Source organism: Erpetoichthys calabaricus, chromosome 1 (genome assembly GCF_900747795.2).
Source record: "Erpetoichthys calabaricus chromosome 1, fErpCal1.3, whole genome shotgun sequence".
NCBI classification, from domain to species: Eukaryota; Metazoa; Chordata; class Cladistia; order Polypteriformes; family Polypteridae; genus Erpetoichthys; species Erpetoichthys calabaricus.
In genome coordinates, this window is record NC_041394.2 from 302,435,581 (window position 1) to 302,455,320 (window position 19,740).

A 19,740-nucleotide genomic window follows, 5' to 3' on the forward strand; every position below is an offset into this window, starting at 1 on the left:
CAAACAGACCTCAGTATGTGTGTCTCGGGAATTGCAGGTCTGACATTGTGGTCAGCAACACAGGAGCGCCGCAGGGGACTGTACTTTCTCCGGTCCTGTTCATCTTATATACATCGGACTTCCAATACAACTCGGAGTCCTGCCACGTGCAAAAGTTCGCTGATGACACTGCTATCGTGGGCTGCATCAGGAGTGGGCAGGAGGAGAAGTATAGAAACCTCATCAAGGACTTTGTTAAATGGTGCAACTCAAACCACTTACACCTAAACACCAGCAAAACCAAGGAACTGGTGGTGGATTTTAGGAGACCCAGGTCCCTCCTGGACCCCGTGATTATCAGAGGAGACTGTGTGCAGAGGGTACAGACCTATAAATACCTGGGAGTGCAGCTGGATGATAAATTGGACTGGACTGCCAATATTGATTCTCTGTGCAAGAGAGGACAGAGCCGGCTGTACTTCCTTAGAAGACTGGCGTCCTTCAACATCTGCAATAAGATGCTTCAGATGTTCTATCAGATGGTTGTGGCGAATGCCCTCTTCTATGCGGTGGTGTGCTGGGGAGGCAGCATTAAGAAGAAGGACAAACTGGTGAGGAAGGCAAGCTCTATTGCAGGCAATTAGCTGGACAGTTTGACATCTGTGGCAGAGCAACGGGCACTCAGCAGGCTCCTATCAATTATGGAGAATCCACTGCATCCACTAAACAGTGTCATCTCCAGACAGAGGAGCAGCTTCAGCGACAGACTGCTGTCACTGTCCTGCTCTACTGACAGACTGAAGAGATCGTTCCTCCCCCAAACTATGCGACTCCTCAATTCCACCCCTTTGGGGGGGGTAAACGTTAACATTATTCAAAGTTATTGTCTGTTTTTACCTGCATTTTTATTACTCTTTAATTTAATATTGTTTTTGTATCAGTATGCTACTGCTGGAGTATGTGAATTTCCCCTTGGGATTAATAAAGTATCTATCTATCTATCTATCTATCTATCTATCTATCTATCTATCTATCTATCTATCTATCTATCTATCTATCTATCTATCTATCTATCTATCTATCTATCTATCTATCTATCTATCTATCTATCTATCTATCACCAAATTAAATGTGAGGCAACCAAGTGGAGGGGAATTCTGCAACGAATTTTAGACGTGACATTATTTTTATCTTCTAGAGGTTTGGCTTTTCAAGGAGAGAAAACAAAGATTGGAGATGTTCATAATGGGAATTTCTTAGGAATTTTAGAACTAATTGGAAAGTATGATGAAGTGACACGACAACATCTCGACAAAATTCAACAAAATCAGTTGGAAGCTAAAAGTATGAAAGGAAGTGTACATTATTTGCCATGGTATTCTCAAAATGAGTTTATTGATCTTTATGCAGACAAAGTTCGTCAAACCATTCTAGATCAAAGAAGAGATGCAATTTTCTATGGAATAACATTATATGCAACGCCAGATATCTCGCATCACGAACAAAATGTCCTAATTCTCAGATATATAACTCACAATGTAGAGTCACACGAATTTCAAGTGAAAGAACGTTTTCTTGAGTTCATGAACTTTAGTGGAAAAACCATAGAAAATATAACTGAAGAAGTACTTGCAACTCTGGAAAAGAACAATATACCTCTGCAAGATTGCCGCTCGCAGGGCTATGATAATGGTTAAAATATGCGTGGTGCAATAAACGGCGTTAAGAGTCGCATTTTAGAAAAAAACAAATATGCATTATTCTCTCCCTGCAGAGCACATTCATTGAATCGTGTAGGAGTTAACGCTGCAAAAATCAACCCAGATGTTATAACATTTTTCAGGAATATAGAAAGCTTCTACTGTTTGTTTGCACACTGCACGCTGGGAAGTACTAAAAAAACATGTACCATTATCCCTTCAAAAGCTTTCAGAAACAAGGTGGAGTGAAAGAATTCAAGCTATACAACCAATTATTAAACATTATCCTGGAGTACTCAATGTCATTCTTGGAGATTTGGCTACAGGATTAACCCCTTCAGCACTGAATATCAGTAAAGGCCTAAGAAAATATTTTGGATCTTATAAAGGTCTGCTGATGACAGTGTTTTGGCACAAAATATTAGCAAGTATTGACAACAAGAACATTATCATACAAAGTAAAGGAATAACACTCGATGTTGAAACTTCACTTGTAAAAGACCTAATTCAAGAAATGCAGCATTTACGTGACTCGTGGGAAAGTATTATTCAGGAGGCGAAAGCAGTTGCTGAGGTAGTAGCAGTGCGAACTCAATTTCTAGAATATGATTTCAAAATTTTGGTAGTTTTCCCAGTATTGGATTTTATCATCAGCGATTTAAAGACAAGATTTGAAGCAGCAGATGCCATATGTGAATTATTCTTACCCATTTTGAATTTTCAGAACTTGGACAATGGTCAGCTCACCGCAAGAGCTGCAAAACTTGTACATGCATATGCAGAAGATTTGTCAGATGACTTACTGGATGAAATCTTTCACTTCAAAAGTATTTACATGACAGTTTTTGGTGTTGAAAAAAGCCCAATTAGAATTTTGAACGCAATTTACGACAAAAAACTTCAAGGTATATTTGTCAATATCTGTCTTGCTATTAAATTGTTTTGTACAGTCCCAGTTACTGTTTCTTCAGCAGAAAGATCATTTAGCAAGTTGGAAAATTCATTAAAAACATGGCAAAGAAGTACAACTAGTCAAAAACAACTTAATCATCTAGCAATTCTGTGTATCGAAAATGATTTAGCTAAACATGTTGATTTTAGTGAGGTCATTGAAAATTTTGCGTCAAAGAAAGCTAGAAAACAGATTTTGCAATAATTTTTGATACTATTGTAAGTTTTTCATTAGGATCTTTACTTTATAAATATGTTCAATAAACGTGCATAATACTTCTTATGTTTTCGCATCATTAACCTTGCTTATTTTATTTTAAATCCTATTGAGTATCATGTTTTCCTTAACCCTAGGTGAAAGGCCCACCAGAGATCCTGGCCTAGGGGCCCGCGTTAGAATGTGGGGGCCATGACAGTAACTATAACCTTTATGCAAAATATGTGACATACAAAGAAGTGTGATGTGGTGTGAAATATGGCGTGATTAGGAGTTCCTCTGTACATTTATGCTTCAAAGCCATCATGACATCAATAGGGGATTATTGCTTCAATGCAGTGCATGTTGAGTCACACAAGGAGGTGTGAAGTGCAGCACTCCATCTCCACTGATAACTGTCCAAAGATCCAAACTATTTACAGATTTGCAAGATTGGTCAACCAAACAGCATAATTCATTGCCCGAACCCCATTCACAATATTTCTAGGTTTAACAAAAAGTACATATCCTGGTGTAAGTGCTAAAAAAGTATCAAAAACTACCTACCAGGAACTACAATTGGCCTGAATTCCTGCTGTGAAAATTTTACAAAAGTTCCAGATTTTCTAAAAAGTCCCTTGTCCCTAAAAAAGTTTCTTGGGTGGAAAAGTGTCTTTTCTCTAGTGCTGCTATATCATTTTTGCAATACGGAGACTAAAATTGTACCTGGTACTCTGAATCCTCACTAATGACTTATTGTATATACTTGCGTATAAGTCGGGTCTTGAAACCCAAAAAATCGATCATAAAATCAGACCCCAACTTATATGCCCGTTCAAAAATGCGACACATAATTTTTTTTTTTTTTTTACATCTTCTTGCCTCCTCCAATCTCGCATCAGTTTCTCAGATACATTGAATTTTGTTGCAGCAGCACAGTTACCAATTTCTTTCGCCACTTCAACAACTTTTAATTTAAAACCAGCTTCATATTTTCTTCTGATCGAATGCTCCATTGTAAATAAGGGATGCTCTTACGATAAAGGTGTATGAGGGTGCAAGATACAAAAAACAAAAAATAGTGCAAACGTTGCTTCAGAATAGTTTGGGTATTACCGTGTGGTCATGTAGGCACAATACATAGAAAAAAAAGGCAGCTTGCTCTTTGGTTACTCTCTCATGTGGTCATTAGCATATCATAATCTCTTGGACCAATAGCGTGAGTCTTCCGCATTCGACTTATATGACCGACATTATAAAATACCAGAAATTATACGGTAAAATCAAGCCCTGACTTATCCGCAGGAGAACTTATCCGTGAGTATATACGGTATATAACTTAAGCATAACCTCTGTTGACTTGTACTCTGCAGTTTGTGATATATAACCTAACATCCTTCTAGTTTCCTTGACTGCGTCTATATACTGCCATGATATAAATAGTCATGAGTCAACAATTACTTCTAGATCTTTAACAAAAAGGTGTACTTTGAAGTTTCAGATCTCCCATTGTGTATTCAAATCTAACATTTTTATTTCCTACATATAAAAAAAAATCATCTGCCACAAATCTGCCCATGCCTGTATTCTGTTCATATCCCATTGTAGACATTTAGCTGATTCTATCTGCCCTTCCACCTACTTTTAAGTTTCCCTAACTATAATCCTTTGCTTCCTATGTTTTAGTCAATTTTGTAGCCACCTACACACTATTCCTTAAATTTCCCTTTTCTTTTAGGGTTAATACACTGCACCTTGAATACCCAGTTGTATTAATTTGAATAATAACTGAATGTGACAGGTGACATTGTCAAAAGCGATTTGGAAAGGAAGACCTGTGGAGGGAGAAGTAGAAAAGTGGATGCATGATATTGGATTTGTAGTGACTGAGTTTAAAATGACAATCACTCATGCACAAAAAGGAGTCAGACAGGTAGTAGGAGATTTATGACATGGTCACGCAAAAATGTTGGACCACAAGGTGCGGCTGTCAACTCAGCAAGATGTTCTGACATTGAGAGAACAAAGCTGCAAAAATGAAAGTGACTGCTTCATGTAATTATTGCAAGTTTAGCATTCCTTAGCAACAAAGCTGGCAGGGTAAGACCAAAGATAAAGAGAACTTGAAAAGAGGTGCCAAATGTATAGCTCAGGATTGTAACTGAAAATATTGAACAAAACCTTGGAGACTGGAGAAAGGAATTAAAAGAAGATCTGGGCATCATTGTAGAGAGAAAAACAGAGAGAGAGACTTGAGTAGCAGGCTCATTACATACATAACACTGTAATCAAATGTTCTGACCTACCACACAGCCCTGAGGTAGTGGGAACTTTAAAAAAGTTCCATCTATTGCAATTGTAAAGTAGTATTTGGCAAATATATACTAACACACTTCAACAGAAGTAACTAGTTGGCAAAACGCAAGATAGCAGGAATCCCAGACACCACGCACAGTGTGTGCTGATTTTACAGTCATTTGTGGGGTGATTATTACTGACTACTGACTGATTCTTATGAGCTGTGCTGTGCTCCCTGCCGGCAGTAGCCAAATTGACTTAATGCAAATTAATCTTTCCATTCTGATGTTCACTTCAGTGCACCCACATAAATAAAGCTTTTGCTCATGTAGAACTAGCTCTACATTAATGCATATGTTGAGATATGATCCAAGATACAACAAGAATAAAGAAGTAGTAAGATAGGACAAAGAATGTATGTAGTATCTGATTGATAAAGATGTAACAGACATACTTACTTAACTACCCAGTAAAACTCCTTTGTTAAGTTATATGGAGGAACCAGACATACATATTTAATTGCCTAAAAAACTATTGTGTACATATATGGATAGATTTTGCAAACTCAAGATTATACTTACACATACAAAATTTTTTTCTGTGAATGCATAACAGTCAACTTTGATATCTTCTGGAATGACTTTGGCCTTCTTCAGTTCTTCAACAAACCATTCTACTCTGGTAATAATCTGCTGCTGCGAAAGTCCATCCATGTTTTGAATTCTTCTCAAGGACTTTCCAGTAAAACCTACAGTTAGCAATAGAAAAAAACAAGCTATCTTTTAATACAACATCAAAAACATGCTGAAATTTTTAATTGCTTTATTTTTTGAAGTAAAGAGTCAGCACGGGTAACATTACACCTAATAGAGTATGGGCCTATTTTTCAGCCAAGAAGCTCTGTGTCCAACTAGCATGACCTCGCAAAGATTACAGGCATGTTGATATCCTGTGGGAATCCCCACCTTTTCATACTTGAAACATATTCCAAATGTCTGATCTTTAACTCTAATTTAGCTTTATATCAATATCTGTGCTCAAGTGTTTCCTACGAAGGGCTGGAGTTGACCTGTTCAGATTCTGTTTCTGTACTACAGCCATTTCGGCAGAAACGGACAGCTGCAGTTCCTCATAGGCATATACTTTATAATACAGGACTAGAATGTGCATAAATATATGAGTATAGTAAATATATGAATATGTCAATTTTAACAGTTAATTCACAGCAAAAAACTTGTATTAGTTGCTAGGAGTCAACTGTGATGTTAATACCATCACTTTTATTTCTGTTTCTTTCAATCTGCACCAGCAACAAACAAGGACTACAAAATTAATCCAAGGGCACTTCCAGAAGCTATTTCACTATTAAGCCTGGATCAAATGAACTGGAACTATCAAAGTAGAGATATCAATAAAAATGAAATTCATTGTACTGTCACTTTTACTAAATTGATTCCATTTTTAGATGCTTTACACTCTTTGCAATATGAGGGGTCACTGGCTTTCACATATACTGCAACAGTAAAACATTTGTTGAATGTAATGTAACAACATGACATCTTCAATCCCATATAATCCAAGTTAGGGTCAAGGGATGCTAAAGCTTCTTTCAGTGCAAGTAACTAGACCTAAACAGAATGCCCATCTGTCACAGGGTCTACTCGTGTATACATCCATTCAAAGCTGATTTACATTTGCCAGACAACATAAAACTATCAAATTGGAAAACTCATAAATGCTGAGAAAACAAACATTTGGATATTCCATGAGCACAGTGAAATTGAAACTCTATATAAACATGGAAAACTTACCATACAACAACTTCCTGGGGATTTTCACAAAATGACATTAAGTAACAAAAAGAAAGCACAAGGATGCAGTAGGTATCATTAAGACTGTACAGAACAATACAATTCAAAACTGTGGTAACATCTGTTTGAAGTTTACACATTCTGTATTCAGAAAAAAAGTTGCATTCTGGGGCTCCTGGTTAATTGTGAATGGAACATCCGCTAGGAGTGTCTGTTTGAATGTAGATGTGATAGTGGAAAAGCATATTGTCTAGGGTAAATTTGTGTATGAGGCATACACGTTTCCTGACAGCATCAAACTCACTTAGGAACACAGGATCAATTCAGAACCTAGAATCTCCAGGAGCACCTGGAAGAAAATCCATGGAGCAATGGGGAGAATGGGTATATTCCATATAGACAGTGTCCAAGGTAGGACTGGAATATAGGACACTGGATCCATGAGTAGCAGGGCTAATTGTTTCACAAGTATTTTGTTTAAACTAAATATTAAAATAGTATATTATATAGTACTTTTGTAGGCAAAAATGAAGAAAGCAAATGTCTAGGAAGGAAAAACAAGTATCCTGTCATCTTGAATCAATATCAGAAAAGGAAGACATTGCATTGAAGGTATCCTCTCACACATGTTACATTTCAAAATCTATCTGACAGCTCTGTGTAGGCACTGTCATTAAACGCAACAACTTGAAAATAAAAGTCCATAAATCCAATAAACAAGAAAGTGTGGCACACTCAATTGCTTTATTTATATACAGTAAAAATGTGCAATGAATGATTGGGGGATGGCATAATGGTTTGCACTGCTGTGTCACAGATTGAAGTTCTAGTGTTCAAGCCTAAGATTAGTCACAGATTAAATGGAGTTTGACCGATCTTCATGTTCTGTGTGAGGTTTGCCCCAGGGTATTTAGGTTTGTGTCCACATCTGAAAGACACTCTAAGTGTGTGTGAAATTAACCAATGACTCTAAATTGACCTTGTTTCCATATATCTGACATCTATGAAACCTGTTACATTTGATGGGCAGCCATGTCTTGAGAATGTTCTTGCTGAGAAAGAAGCCACATCAGGAAAACAGTCAAGGAGAGGCATGGTGTCTGTAGGTTTTTGCCCCAACACAAAATTAAAAGTCAATCCTTGCTGATAACAGAACATATTATTTAATTCTATTGCTTTCATTATGCCAATCTGAATCATTTATATTGTAGATTTTACTTTTTCAAGAATATCATCCAAATGTTTTGTGGACTGAATCAGATTAGTAATTCTAAGTCCTTCATTTTTCTCTTCCATTTCTTTCCAATTATTTTATTAAAACAGATACTTCATGATGTGCACACATAGGTGTAAATGGTACAGTGGCTGGTTCCTTTATCATTTGCACCACATCCTTAATTGGGAGCTACCATTGAAAACAGAGAATGAAGTTGTTTAAGACTAAAGAGGCAATTAAGGGTTGGAAATCTTAACAAGCAAATTAACAAAAATAAAGCACAAAAATGTTGCTTGTGTGAAAATTTGCTTCAGTAGAAATGATTATCTTGTAATTCAGAAACTAGGTTAAAAGATAAGCTTGCAGCCAGCACAGTCCTCTAGGATCCAATCTGAAGACCCCTGCACTACAACATACACAACTATTCTTTTTATTATTATTATCACTTTTCTCTTTTTTGCTCGCTGTTTGTGCTGGTTGCTTTTTACCAAGAACTCACCGTCCAATGTTAGGAACTTTACGAAGTATGTGGACAGTAATGAGGAGGCTGATCTTCTTCACTTGGGCAGCACTCCCTTTTTTGGAGATCTAGTTGAGCAGTTTTTTATTATTATTATTATTATTATTATTATTATTATTATTATGGTATTTCTGTGTAAAGGCTATGTGTAATTTGTGTCTGTAATGTGCTGTGTCTGTTTTTAATCTTGTAATTGTATAATATGTGCATGATGAACTCATTAATACTTTTTCTGCAGTTCATGTCTGGTAAATCTTACCTGATTTGGTGGTCAGGGGCTTGAGGTAATCTGAAACAGTCATTTTGGCTGTGATAGTCTGGCCCACTAGCCCATGGAGTGGTCAACACAGTAGCCATACTTGTTCCAGTGCTGCTTTCACCACCAGCAGCCATATGTTTCAAACATGGGCCTCTACCTAACTTACAAATGTGATCCTTTTTATTCTGGGTGATGACCGAGACAGTACAAATTCCATTTCTAGTTATAACCATTTTTCATTTAATATTTAATATCTCTGTGATATGACACATTTATCCAAGGCAACTTTCAAGATTAGGACATGTAATGGCTTTATACAGCTGAAGAAGAGGAAGTTTAACATCATTCTTAAAAGTTTCATCTATCTACAGTATCTATTGTCTTACCTGTTTATTCAGTTCAGGATCACAGAATATCTATGGAATGTGGTAGGAGAACCCACACAGAGATGAAACGTATGCCCAAACATTTATTCATTTTATGCATATTAAAACTGTACATATGTTCAGAATTTAATTCAAAATATGAATAATAATCAGAGTACTCATATGTAAAATGTATGTAATTCATTAAAACTGCAGTATCTGGTAACAAGTAACAACTAACTTAAGGATGGATTAGAAAAGTATCCCATTTCTGAAGGTAAAAAAGGTTTGTTCGCATGTAAGGTGAAAATGCACCTACTGTCATCATCACACCTGTCTGTCTCTCTGTGTACATGAAATAACCCTGACCAATTTTGTTAAAATGTTGCTCATATATTTTGCAAGGAAATCTGTGAAGAATAGAGTGGGCTGTGCACATTTTTTTAATTTGAAAAGCTCCCAATGGAAATCATTGGCATCTTATCAAAATTGTCCGTTTTAAAATTGAGAAACATCCTGTGAAATAGATTACTATTTCAAATTTACCTAAGAAAGGTCTCTTCATCTTGTATATTTTGTGTATTTTTCTATTTTACTTGTCTGATAACTGCTCATGTCAGCTAAACAAATCAGCAGAGTGGCACACACAGCAGCGGCTTGTCCCTAAGTTGCTGCCTATACAGTGGTGTGAAAAACTATTTGCCCCCTTCCTGATTTCTTATTCTTTTGCATGTTTGTCACACAAAATGTTTCTGATCATCAAACACATTTAACCATTAGTCAAATATAACACAAGTAAACACAAAATGCAGTTTTTAAATGATGGTGTTTATTATTTAGGGAGAAAAAAAAATCCAAACCTACATGGCCCTGTGTGAAAAAGTAATTGCCCCCTTGTTAAAAAATAACCTAACTGTGGTGTATCACACCTGAGTTCAATTTCCGTAGCCACCCCCAGGCCTGATTACTGCCACACCTGTTTCAATCAAGAAATCACTTAAATAGGAGCTGCCTGACACAGAGAAGTAGACCAAAAGCACCTCAAAAGCTAGACATCATGCCAAGATCCAAAGAAATTCAGGAACAAATGAGAACAGAAGTAATTGAGATCTATCAGTCTGGTAAAGGTTATAAAGCCATTTCTAAAGCTTTGGGACTCCAGCGAACCACAGTGAGAGCCATTATCCACAAATGGCAAAAACATGGAACAGTGGTGAACCTTCCCAGGAGTGGCCGGCCGACCAAAATTACCCCAAGAGTGCAGAGACGACTCATCCGAGAGGTCACAAAAGACCCCAGGACAACGTCTAAAGAACTGCAGGCCTCACTTGCCTCAATTAAGGTCAGTGTTCACGACTCCACCATAAGAAAGAGACTGGGCAAAAACGGCCTGCATGGCAGATTTCCAAGACGCAAACCACTGTTAAGCAAAAAGAACATTAGGGCTCGTCTCAATTTTGCTAAGAAACATCTCAATGATTGCCAAGACTTTTGGGAAAATACCTTGTGGACTGATGAGACAAAAGTTGAACTTTTTGGAAGGCAAATGTCCCGTTACATCTGGCGTAAAAGGAACACAGCATTTAAGAAAAAGAACATCATACCAACAGTAAAATATGGTGGTGGTAGTGTGATGGTCTGGGGTTGTTTTGCTGCTTCAGGACCTGGAAGGCTTGCTGTGATAGATGGAACCCTGAATTCTACTGTCTACCAAAAAATCCTGAAGGAGAATGTCCAGCCATCTGTTCGTCAACTCAAGCTGAAGCGATCTTGGGTGCTGCAACAGGACAATGACCCAAAACACACCAGCAAATCCACCTCTGAATGGCTGAAGAAAAACAAAATGAAGACTTTGGAGTGGCCTAGTCAAAGTCCTGACCTGAATCCAATTGAGATGCTATGGCATGACCTTAAAAAGGCGGTTCATGCTAGAAAACCCTCAAATAAAGCTGAATTACAACAATTTTGCAAAGATGAGTGGGCCAAAATTCCTCCAGAGCGCTGTAAAAGACTCATTGCAAGTTATTGCAAACGCTTGATTGCAGTTATTGCTGCTAAGGGTGGCCCAACCAGTTATTAGGTTCAGGGGGCAATTACTTTTTCACACAGGGCCATGTAGGTTTGGATTTTTTTTTCTCCCTAAATAATAAAAACCACCATTTACAAACTGCATTTTGTGTTTACTTGTGTTATATTTGACTAATGGTTAAATGTGTTTGATGATCAGAAACATTTTGTGTGACAAACATGCAAAAGAATAAGAAATCAGGAAGGGGGCAAATAGTTTTTCACACCACTGTATAAGCCATGATAGCAGCTTGTGCTGTCCTCTGCCACACAAACTTACTTCTGCTGCTTTTAAAGGCATGCCAGTCCAGGTCAGGTAAATTATCTTTGATGATCATAAAAATAAAAAATGCAAGCATGACAAACAAAAAAATCACTAATCTAGAAATTAATGAAAAATAAGAAAAGGAGAAATGCAAGCATGGTTCTGTAAGCATTGAGTGAATAAACATGGACTCAGGAACTCTGGATTTCTGTTATTAAAAACAACCTCACATTATCTGAAGTGAATGATAATTCAATATCTCTATAATTTATTTACAATGTGCCACAATCCATCGCAGCCAACAATTTTACCTAAGGACTTCAACATAGATGTTAACTCTCTATATGCTTAAAAAATATGAGCTACAATTATCCATTAACCCTACACAACAATAACTAACATTAGGACTTCAGTCAATGCCATTTTTATTTCACTTGAATTATGATCTCCTGTCTGGGAAAGCTACTGAACCATCACATGTCATTTTGGGCTTAAGTTTTAAGTACAAAATGTATTAAAATTCTATTCTAATAGATGTAATTACATTCTACTATCATTGTGATTGTTGGATATGACTCATTGTTACAAGAATATATAAATGACAAAAATGTGGCATTTGTCTCTTGACTGCTTGGTGAAGACTCATCAATGTCTTTGCCACCAAAGACACCTCAGATTTTATGCTGTCCTGACATATACTAAATAACTTGGAAACAGTACGCAGCAAGACTGCAAGGCGCTCAGCTGAATGCATCACTGTGTGTGCAATTCTTAACCTCCAGGACATTTACACCAAGTCATATCGGAACAGGGCAAAGAAAATAATGATACAAGCCACCCCAACAATGGCCTCTTCTCCGTGCTGCGGTAGAGAAAATGCTACCACTGCCTGAAGACAAGTTCAGAGAGACTGGGCATGAGCTTCTATCAACAGTCCATGTTTGTCCTAAATGAGAACAATATCTAGAACTACATGAAGCTAATTCTATTAAATTATTAAGGTTGAAGTAATCTATTTATTGAATATTTTTTATAATTGTGCTGTATACATACTATTGCTATTGATTTTTATTGACCTATAAAGTTGTGAATTATAGTTTATTGTCCGTTTATCTATAGTTAAGAGTGTACTACCTCACAATATGATATGATGTAGAGCACAAGGTCTAATGTCTATCTATCTATCTATCTATCTATCTATCTATCTATCTATCTATCTATCTATCTATCTATCTATCTATCTATCTATCTATCTATCTATCTATCTATCTATCTATCAACTAGGAGCCACTCAGCTTTGATCATATTTTAGAAAGGCCAGGGCTCACCATGTTACACACCATGCCAAGGTAAAAAGGAGATATACGGGGTCAGGCATATCTACACTTTAGTGATGGGTTTTGGTAGTAAAGGAAACTTTCTCTATTACTGTCACATAATATAAGTTGGTTGTTAATTTATCCTTTCCATAGTTTAGATGTCAAATCTCAATTTCACAAAAAGCATTGCAACAAGAAGCAACTAAACTGAATTTTAGACAACCTGCAAAAGCACAGTTTATGTTAATTGCTACAAAAAGAAACTCCACACTTTTAAATTAACAACTACTGGTTTACTGTATACTTTAGTTGAGCGGTATAATGTATATCTTTAGGCCGGTGCCTCTTGGATAATTTTGCTATGTTAAGTTTTAACCCACATGACCTTGAACTGACCTAAGTGGACCCAATAATGAATGCACAGATGGATAAGAGTGTGTACTGGTGTGCGTGCATGAATGTGCCATTAAGTGGATTGGTATCCCTTGTGAAGATTAGCACAGACACAGACAAACATGGACTCAGAATGTCCCACAAACACACACATTTATTAACGTTCTGCACAACAACACAGTGCACAAACCCCACAATGCTCAGTCCTTTTTTTCTGCCAATTCCACTCCTCTCTCGCAAGCTCTGTCCTCTGCCTCCTGACTCCAGCTCCTTGAGTGGAGTGAGGCGGTCTCTTTTGTACTGCACCCGGAAATGCTCCAGGTGCTCCTTGATCAAGTTCTGGAAGCATTTCCATGTGTGGCGTTAGTGCTGCATGGGAGTCCGGCTCCTCTTCTGACTGCACTTAAGAGTGTGGCAGAAGTGGTGCAGACCATGGCTCTGGAGCTGCCAGGCGCTGCCTGGTGGTGGCCACAGGCCCCCACAGGGTTGAGCTTCCAAGCTCCAGTCCCATGGCCCCGATGTAGACCAAGGGGGCTGCACTCTTGTGTCCCGAGGGAGGTACTGCTGGTGATATGTCCTCTCCTCAAAAGGGCATCCCGACCAAGCAAGGTCCCTGGCCGTCTATCACACCTGTCAATTGTAACATTGTTATTCTATGCACAGATTCTGAGAACTAGATCATACAGATGATGCCCTTTATTATGTTCATATAATTGGTAGTGATCTCCAAAGAAGAAAGTAATTACTGATTGATTGATTGAATTATTCATTCATTCATTCATTCATTGATATAGGCAGTAAAAATCTTTAAAGTAATACCTGTACTTAAAGCAGCAATACGCCGGGTGGTAAAGTTATACTGTACGGTCATTTGTTACTATCACCCTATCAATTAAAGTTAATTACTTCCAAAGGTGAAGAAGTCATCCTATTTAATGTATATCCCTTGCAACTCAATTTTTATTACATGGTTGGTTCCAGAGTAAATTTCTTATCAGTCTTTCCTTCAGGCTTGCTTCTTTGACACTAGAACAGAGATATCTAAGACACGGCTGACAATGAATAATGTGGAATACAGCAGTGAAGGAAATATATTAGTGAAGAAAAGACAGACCTGATGAGGACGATCAGATATGACTGTTCATTCAGTTCAACAGTGAAATAATAAATCTCAACAAGATATTCTGTTGTTTATATTAAATCAAGTTATATGACTAAATTGGAAATAAATTGTGTAATCTAATAGGAAACATTTGCTCTTCTCTGCATAGATTTTATTCTAAAATATTTAGTTATAAAATAAAAACATATAATAATGCTACCTTTATTTTTAATACTTTTACAGTACTAGGGTGTTGTACCGTGTTAGCCATTATGAATGTAGAGAAAAGCCAAGCAAAATGACACCTTTTATTGGCTAACTAGAAAGATTACAATATGCAAGCTTTCGAGGTAACTCAGGCCCCTTCTTCAGGCAAGATGTAATACAGAAACTGAAGTTTCCTATGTTTATATACACACTCTAGGACAAGAAACAACATTGGTAAATATTTAAATGAGAAATTTTGTATGTAAAGAATTAATAGATTCATTCAGGCTAGGGTTAATATAATAAAAGGTGTCATTTTGCTTGGCTTTTCAATACTTTTACAGAAAATCTGTTAGGAAAAAGGGAAGTTTTCACAAACTGATGTTTCAGAGTCTCTGAGTCAAACTGATATTTTGTAGTTCATATTTCTAAATAGAGAAAAATAATTGGCTGAATAAAATGTAATTTTGGCTGGTGGAGTTGTATTTATTTTTTCCAAAAAAAAGACAAAAAAATAAACACTTAAACAAACCTGTAGAATATTAAAAATGAGGAAATTACAAGAAAACTATGAACATAATTAATTATGCTACTTTTCTACATTTGGTTGACTGCAAAGCAGAACTAACTACGACAAGTTCATTTTCATAACCTATCCGAGGGAACTCAAGGAGAGACATTTTCTCAGGCTAGTTGAGGGGTATTATCTTCCATGTATTCTGTGTCTGCCCAAAGTCTTCTTTCTGCATTGGGCCATGCCAGGTACACCCCCATTGGAAGGTGGCCAGGGGGAATCCTATTTACATGACCAAATCATCTCATCCCACTTCTTTTCTTGTGGATAAGCAGTATTTCTGTTTGGAGGTTCTGCCATATTGCTGAGTGTCTCACCATGGAGTGAACCAGATAAACATCTAAGGTGAGGATGGAGAGATACAGCAGACCACCTGGCAAAGTAAAAGCATTGTCCATGGACTCAGACTTCACCACCGGGGTTCAGTAGACCATCCACTAAACAAGGCTTGCTCTATAGATTTCTTGGCTGATCTCAATCTCACCTCATTCCCGAAGTCATGAGCAACACAACAGTCTGATATGATATCTACAAAACTGTTGATGCTACACTGAGGCATCTCACAATCACCTCTTTACTCACTTTTGAATAATGCTCCAAACTACTTAAACTTCTCCAATTAGGGCAAGACAATGTTTTCCAGAAAAACAGCATGGCCTGACGTTAGGTATTATTTAAATGCTAATCACATTACATTCAGACATGAAAAATTCTAGGGTAAATCAAAGAACCCAGTCAGATAGGGCCAAGAAGAAAACAACATCCTCAAACAGCAAAGATATAAGATTCCCACACTGTATGCCCTCCAAAGCTGCACCTTGATATCATGTTCATGAAAATCATGAACACAAGAGGAGAGAAGATGTTAAACCACTTTGAACGGACACAATTTATGCAACACAACACTAGGTCAGCAAAAAAAGGTGGATGGCAGGAATTAACCCTTGACAGGTCACTGCCAGTCCACCTCAGAACACACTAACTCTCACCATCAGGCTCACTTATCCATCAATCTGTCCAGTAATCCATTACTAAGCCTGCTTAATCTAGTTTAAGGGCATGTGAACTGCATCTTATCCTAGCCATGTCAAGCAAGAGGCAGCTAACAAGGCAAAAGAGGGGGTAGCAATCATTACCAGACTCACTCCCACATATTCTCCGACTTGCCAGTTTAGAATTACCCGATTGACTTATCACAAATTTCATTTGAATGTGGAAAGATAACAGAAATTGTAGGTGGAAAAAACATGCAAATGTTAAAGAACATGCAAACTCTGCACAGATAAATTCCAGTTCAATATTTCAAGCTTTGAGTCAGTCTTAGTAACTACTAATCCATTATGTCATCCTCAATATCTTATATATAAACGTCTACATGTGGAAGTGTGTGTGTCTGTTTGTCCGGCCCGGAAGTGAAAGGTAAGGGATCCACCTCCAAGGAAACAGAAACTCACTTAGCCACTAATACACAAGCGAGGTGAACACATCGGCAAAACGGCACCCCTTTTACTTTTCCTCCCACCATTAATACACAAGCGAGGTGAGCACGTTGGCAAAACAAAACCTCCAAAAAAAGAGAGACACTCGCTTAGCCGGTAATACACAAGCAATGCGGGCACGTCAGCAAAATGAAACCTACTAGGAGAGAGACACCCAGAGTAGTTCCTTTCAATTACCTGACATCACTACATTTCAATTTTTTTTCTGACGATTTCAAAAGTTTCTAGGACACCAGGCTTTTTACAGCACGGGCTTACACAGCTAGTAAATGTATAATTATGTATCAGTGCAAATTTAGGTAGAAAAAGAATGAACAGATAAAACCATAAATAAATTTGCATTTTGACAACAGAAGCGACTCATTGAAAATCAGTTGGGTCCCTGAAATAATGTCAGTCATGGATGACCAGTGAGAAAACCATACTGATGTTACCTAACTTGTTATTTACAAAGAAATTAACTCTCATCTTTGATCTTTTCAATCTAGAACACCAATTTTTTTCATGTATTTTAGTCTTATTTTACACACAAAATATAATTAGTCCTGTTAAAATATGCAAAAAATTTCCAGGCTTCTCTAGATACAAGTTAAGTAGCAGAATGCTCAAATGTTTGAACAAGGCTACAAAATTTCAAAACAAATTAAAACATCTGGGTTTTTTATGAACTTAAATGTTTTGTTCAGTTTCCAGTGTGGCTTGGATTTTCTGCATCATTTTGCCAGTGTGAATTTAATGAGCTCCTTCTGTTATTTGCGACCTGCACACTGAGAAGTGTGTGCATTTATCACCCTAAGTGTGAAACAGCTTTAAGGCTTTTACAAATTAGCAACTTAGGGTTTAATGTTTTAATAATGAAAACACAGATTACATTTCACATCTGCGGATGCTCTTTTCTGTTCTATTATAAAAAAAAAGACTGAATTTTCTAGAGGAAAAGCAGGTGTGACGTACAGTATAGTGAAGTAGATGGAGCTTTGAAGAACTCTCAACATGCGAGCAGTAAGAAAATGATCCACAGTCACTTTCCACCAGTAATCTAACATGGTATTTTTAGTTATGAACAATAAAATCATATAGTCACTAACATAATATTTAGCACTAATAACAATACAAATGGCATTTTCATTTAAATTTATTCCCAGTGTTACTTATTTACTATGTATAATAGATGAATTTGAAAATAAAAGAAGACAATGTATCATTAAACACACTTAATAAAATTTGGACTTATAGAGGGCCAGAACTTATTCAAACAGCATCAGGTGTAAAGGAGGAACCAGCCACTGTTAGGGTGCCAGGCCATTGAATGACACATACACACTGTAATGGGCAGCCGGCTTACCCGGCAGGGACACCTCCGTAAGGGAAGGACCAGGGAAAGGAGCTTGCACGGGGCAATACCCCCTCCGGGACGACAGAGGCCAGCCCCCCTGGCTTGTTACAGTGCCATAGAGCAGGGAAGCTCAACCCTGCTGCAGCCCATGGCCACCACCAGGGGGCATGTGGAGAAAGGCTGAGCCCTCCTGTGCAGGGCTGCCGTCACACCCGCAAGTGCACCTAGAAGGTGACCATGGAACAGCTGGAGCACTTCTAGGTGCTCTATAAATGGAGACAGTTGCCATAACTCAGGAAGCCAGAGTCGGGAGAAAGGAAGACTGAGCTTGCTAGGAGAGAAAGAAAGAGGAAGAAGGGACTGAGTATTGTGTGCTGGTGCTTATGTACTGTGCTGTGGGGAACAGGGTGAAACACTCCCCAATTGCAAATAAAAGGTGTGTTGTGTGGCAAAGTCGTGTCTGCCTGCCTGTGTCAGGTTAGGGTGGCTATACGCGCCCCAGGGGTTTCCAGTGGAAGCTCCTTCCCCCGGTCCTTCCCTTATGGAGGTGTCTCGGCAGGGTAAGCATCCTGGTTGCCCATTACAACATACAAGGTCAATTTAGAGTTGCCAGTGTCACTAGCGTGGATATCTCTAGGAGGAAAATCCACATGAGCATAAGAAGAACATACTGTAAAAACTACACACAGACAAAGCCAAGGTAGGAATTTAACCCAGGAGTCCCTAGCTGGGACACAACAAAAATTCATTTAAAAATCTGCAAGAAAATGAATCAGTTAACAATGAATTTAAATGAACATTATGGGATTTTTCTCACAAAGGCAATAGACCACAAAATTTCTTCATATTACAACATCCTTCATACTCATTATAATGATATGGTACATACTTTGTAAAAGTGCCTTCAGGTTGGTGCCATTGAGAAGCTCTCTGACCACATCATTAACTTGGTGGCCGTATGCTAGCAAACGCAGGTTAGCCCATGCAGTAAATCCACGCACTCTTGGTAGTTGTGACATCTACACAACAGTTGCTCTCTTGGTCTTGGTCTTCTTTAAACTCTGAAAAAAAGGTAAAATTGTATATTTAAAGTGGTATTTTAATTAATCTGTAAGACGGTAAACCCTCCAAGTCAAATTTTTTTGAGAATCAGAGCTGATTTTAACAGTACTAAGCTCAAAGTAGGACCCAACCCTAGGTAGAGACAACTGTCCATCCCAGAAAACAGTCATTTTCATTCAAGTCCAATAGGGCCAAGAAGAGTGAGCTGCCTTCCAGACAACATATTATGTGTATGTGGAGGAAAACCCTAGTTCCCTAAAAAAAAAAAAAACACACACATAATGAACATAGATTATAAATGGAGCATTGGATTTGAGACAGTAGCTCTAACCACTGCATTATTATTAAAAATGATTTAATAGTATTGACTGGGAAATATGAAAAGCCTCCAATTAGAGAAAAAACATTTTTATAACACCACCATTCTTAACAAAATAATACAGACATTCAACATTCATAATGCTTTCCATATCAGTGAACCTAATACTGTCCAGTTCGTGTTGTCGTGTCAACTTTAAAGTCAGTTTCTGACACCATAAAGCAGGGACTGAATAAAAAGACACACAAAGTTCCCCGTTTACAGAAATAAAAGAACCTTGCTTTGTTGTATACACATATACA

At 37.7% G+C, this 19,740-nt stretch overlaps 1 protein-coding gene across 1 annotated transcript in view; it reads right to left on the reverse strand.

Moving 5' to 3' along the window:
• The window catches only part of LOC127526747 (uncharacterized), a 74,141-nt gene extending 55,044 nt beyond the window's left edge, over positions 1-19,097 (reverse strand). Inside the window, exons 1-2 of the mRNA XM_051923290.1 lie at positions 18,947-19,097; positions 5,706-5,872 (exon numbers count right to left, since the gene is read on the reverse strand). Of these exons, the coding sequence (XP_051779250.1) occupies positions 5,706-5,872; positions 18,947-19,076 (297 nt within the window). The 5' untranslated portion in view covers positions 19,077-19,097. The remainder of the gene's footprint in view (positions 1-5,705; positions 5,873-18,946) is intronic.
• Positions 19,098-19,740: the final 643 nt, after the last annotated feature.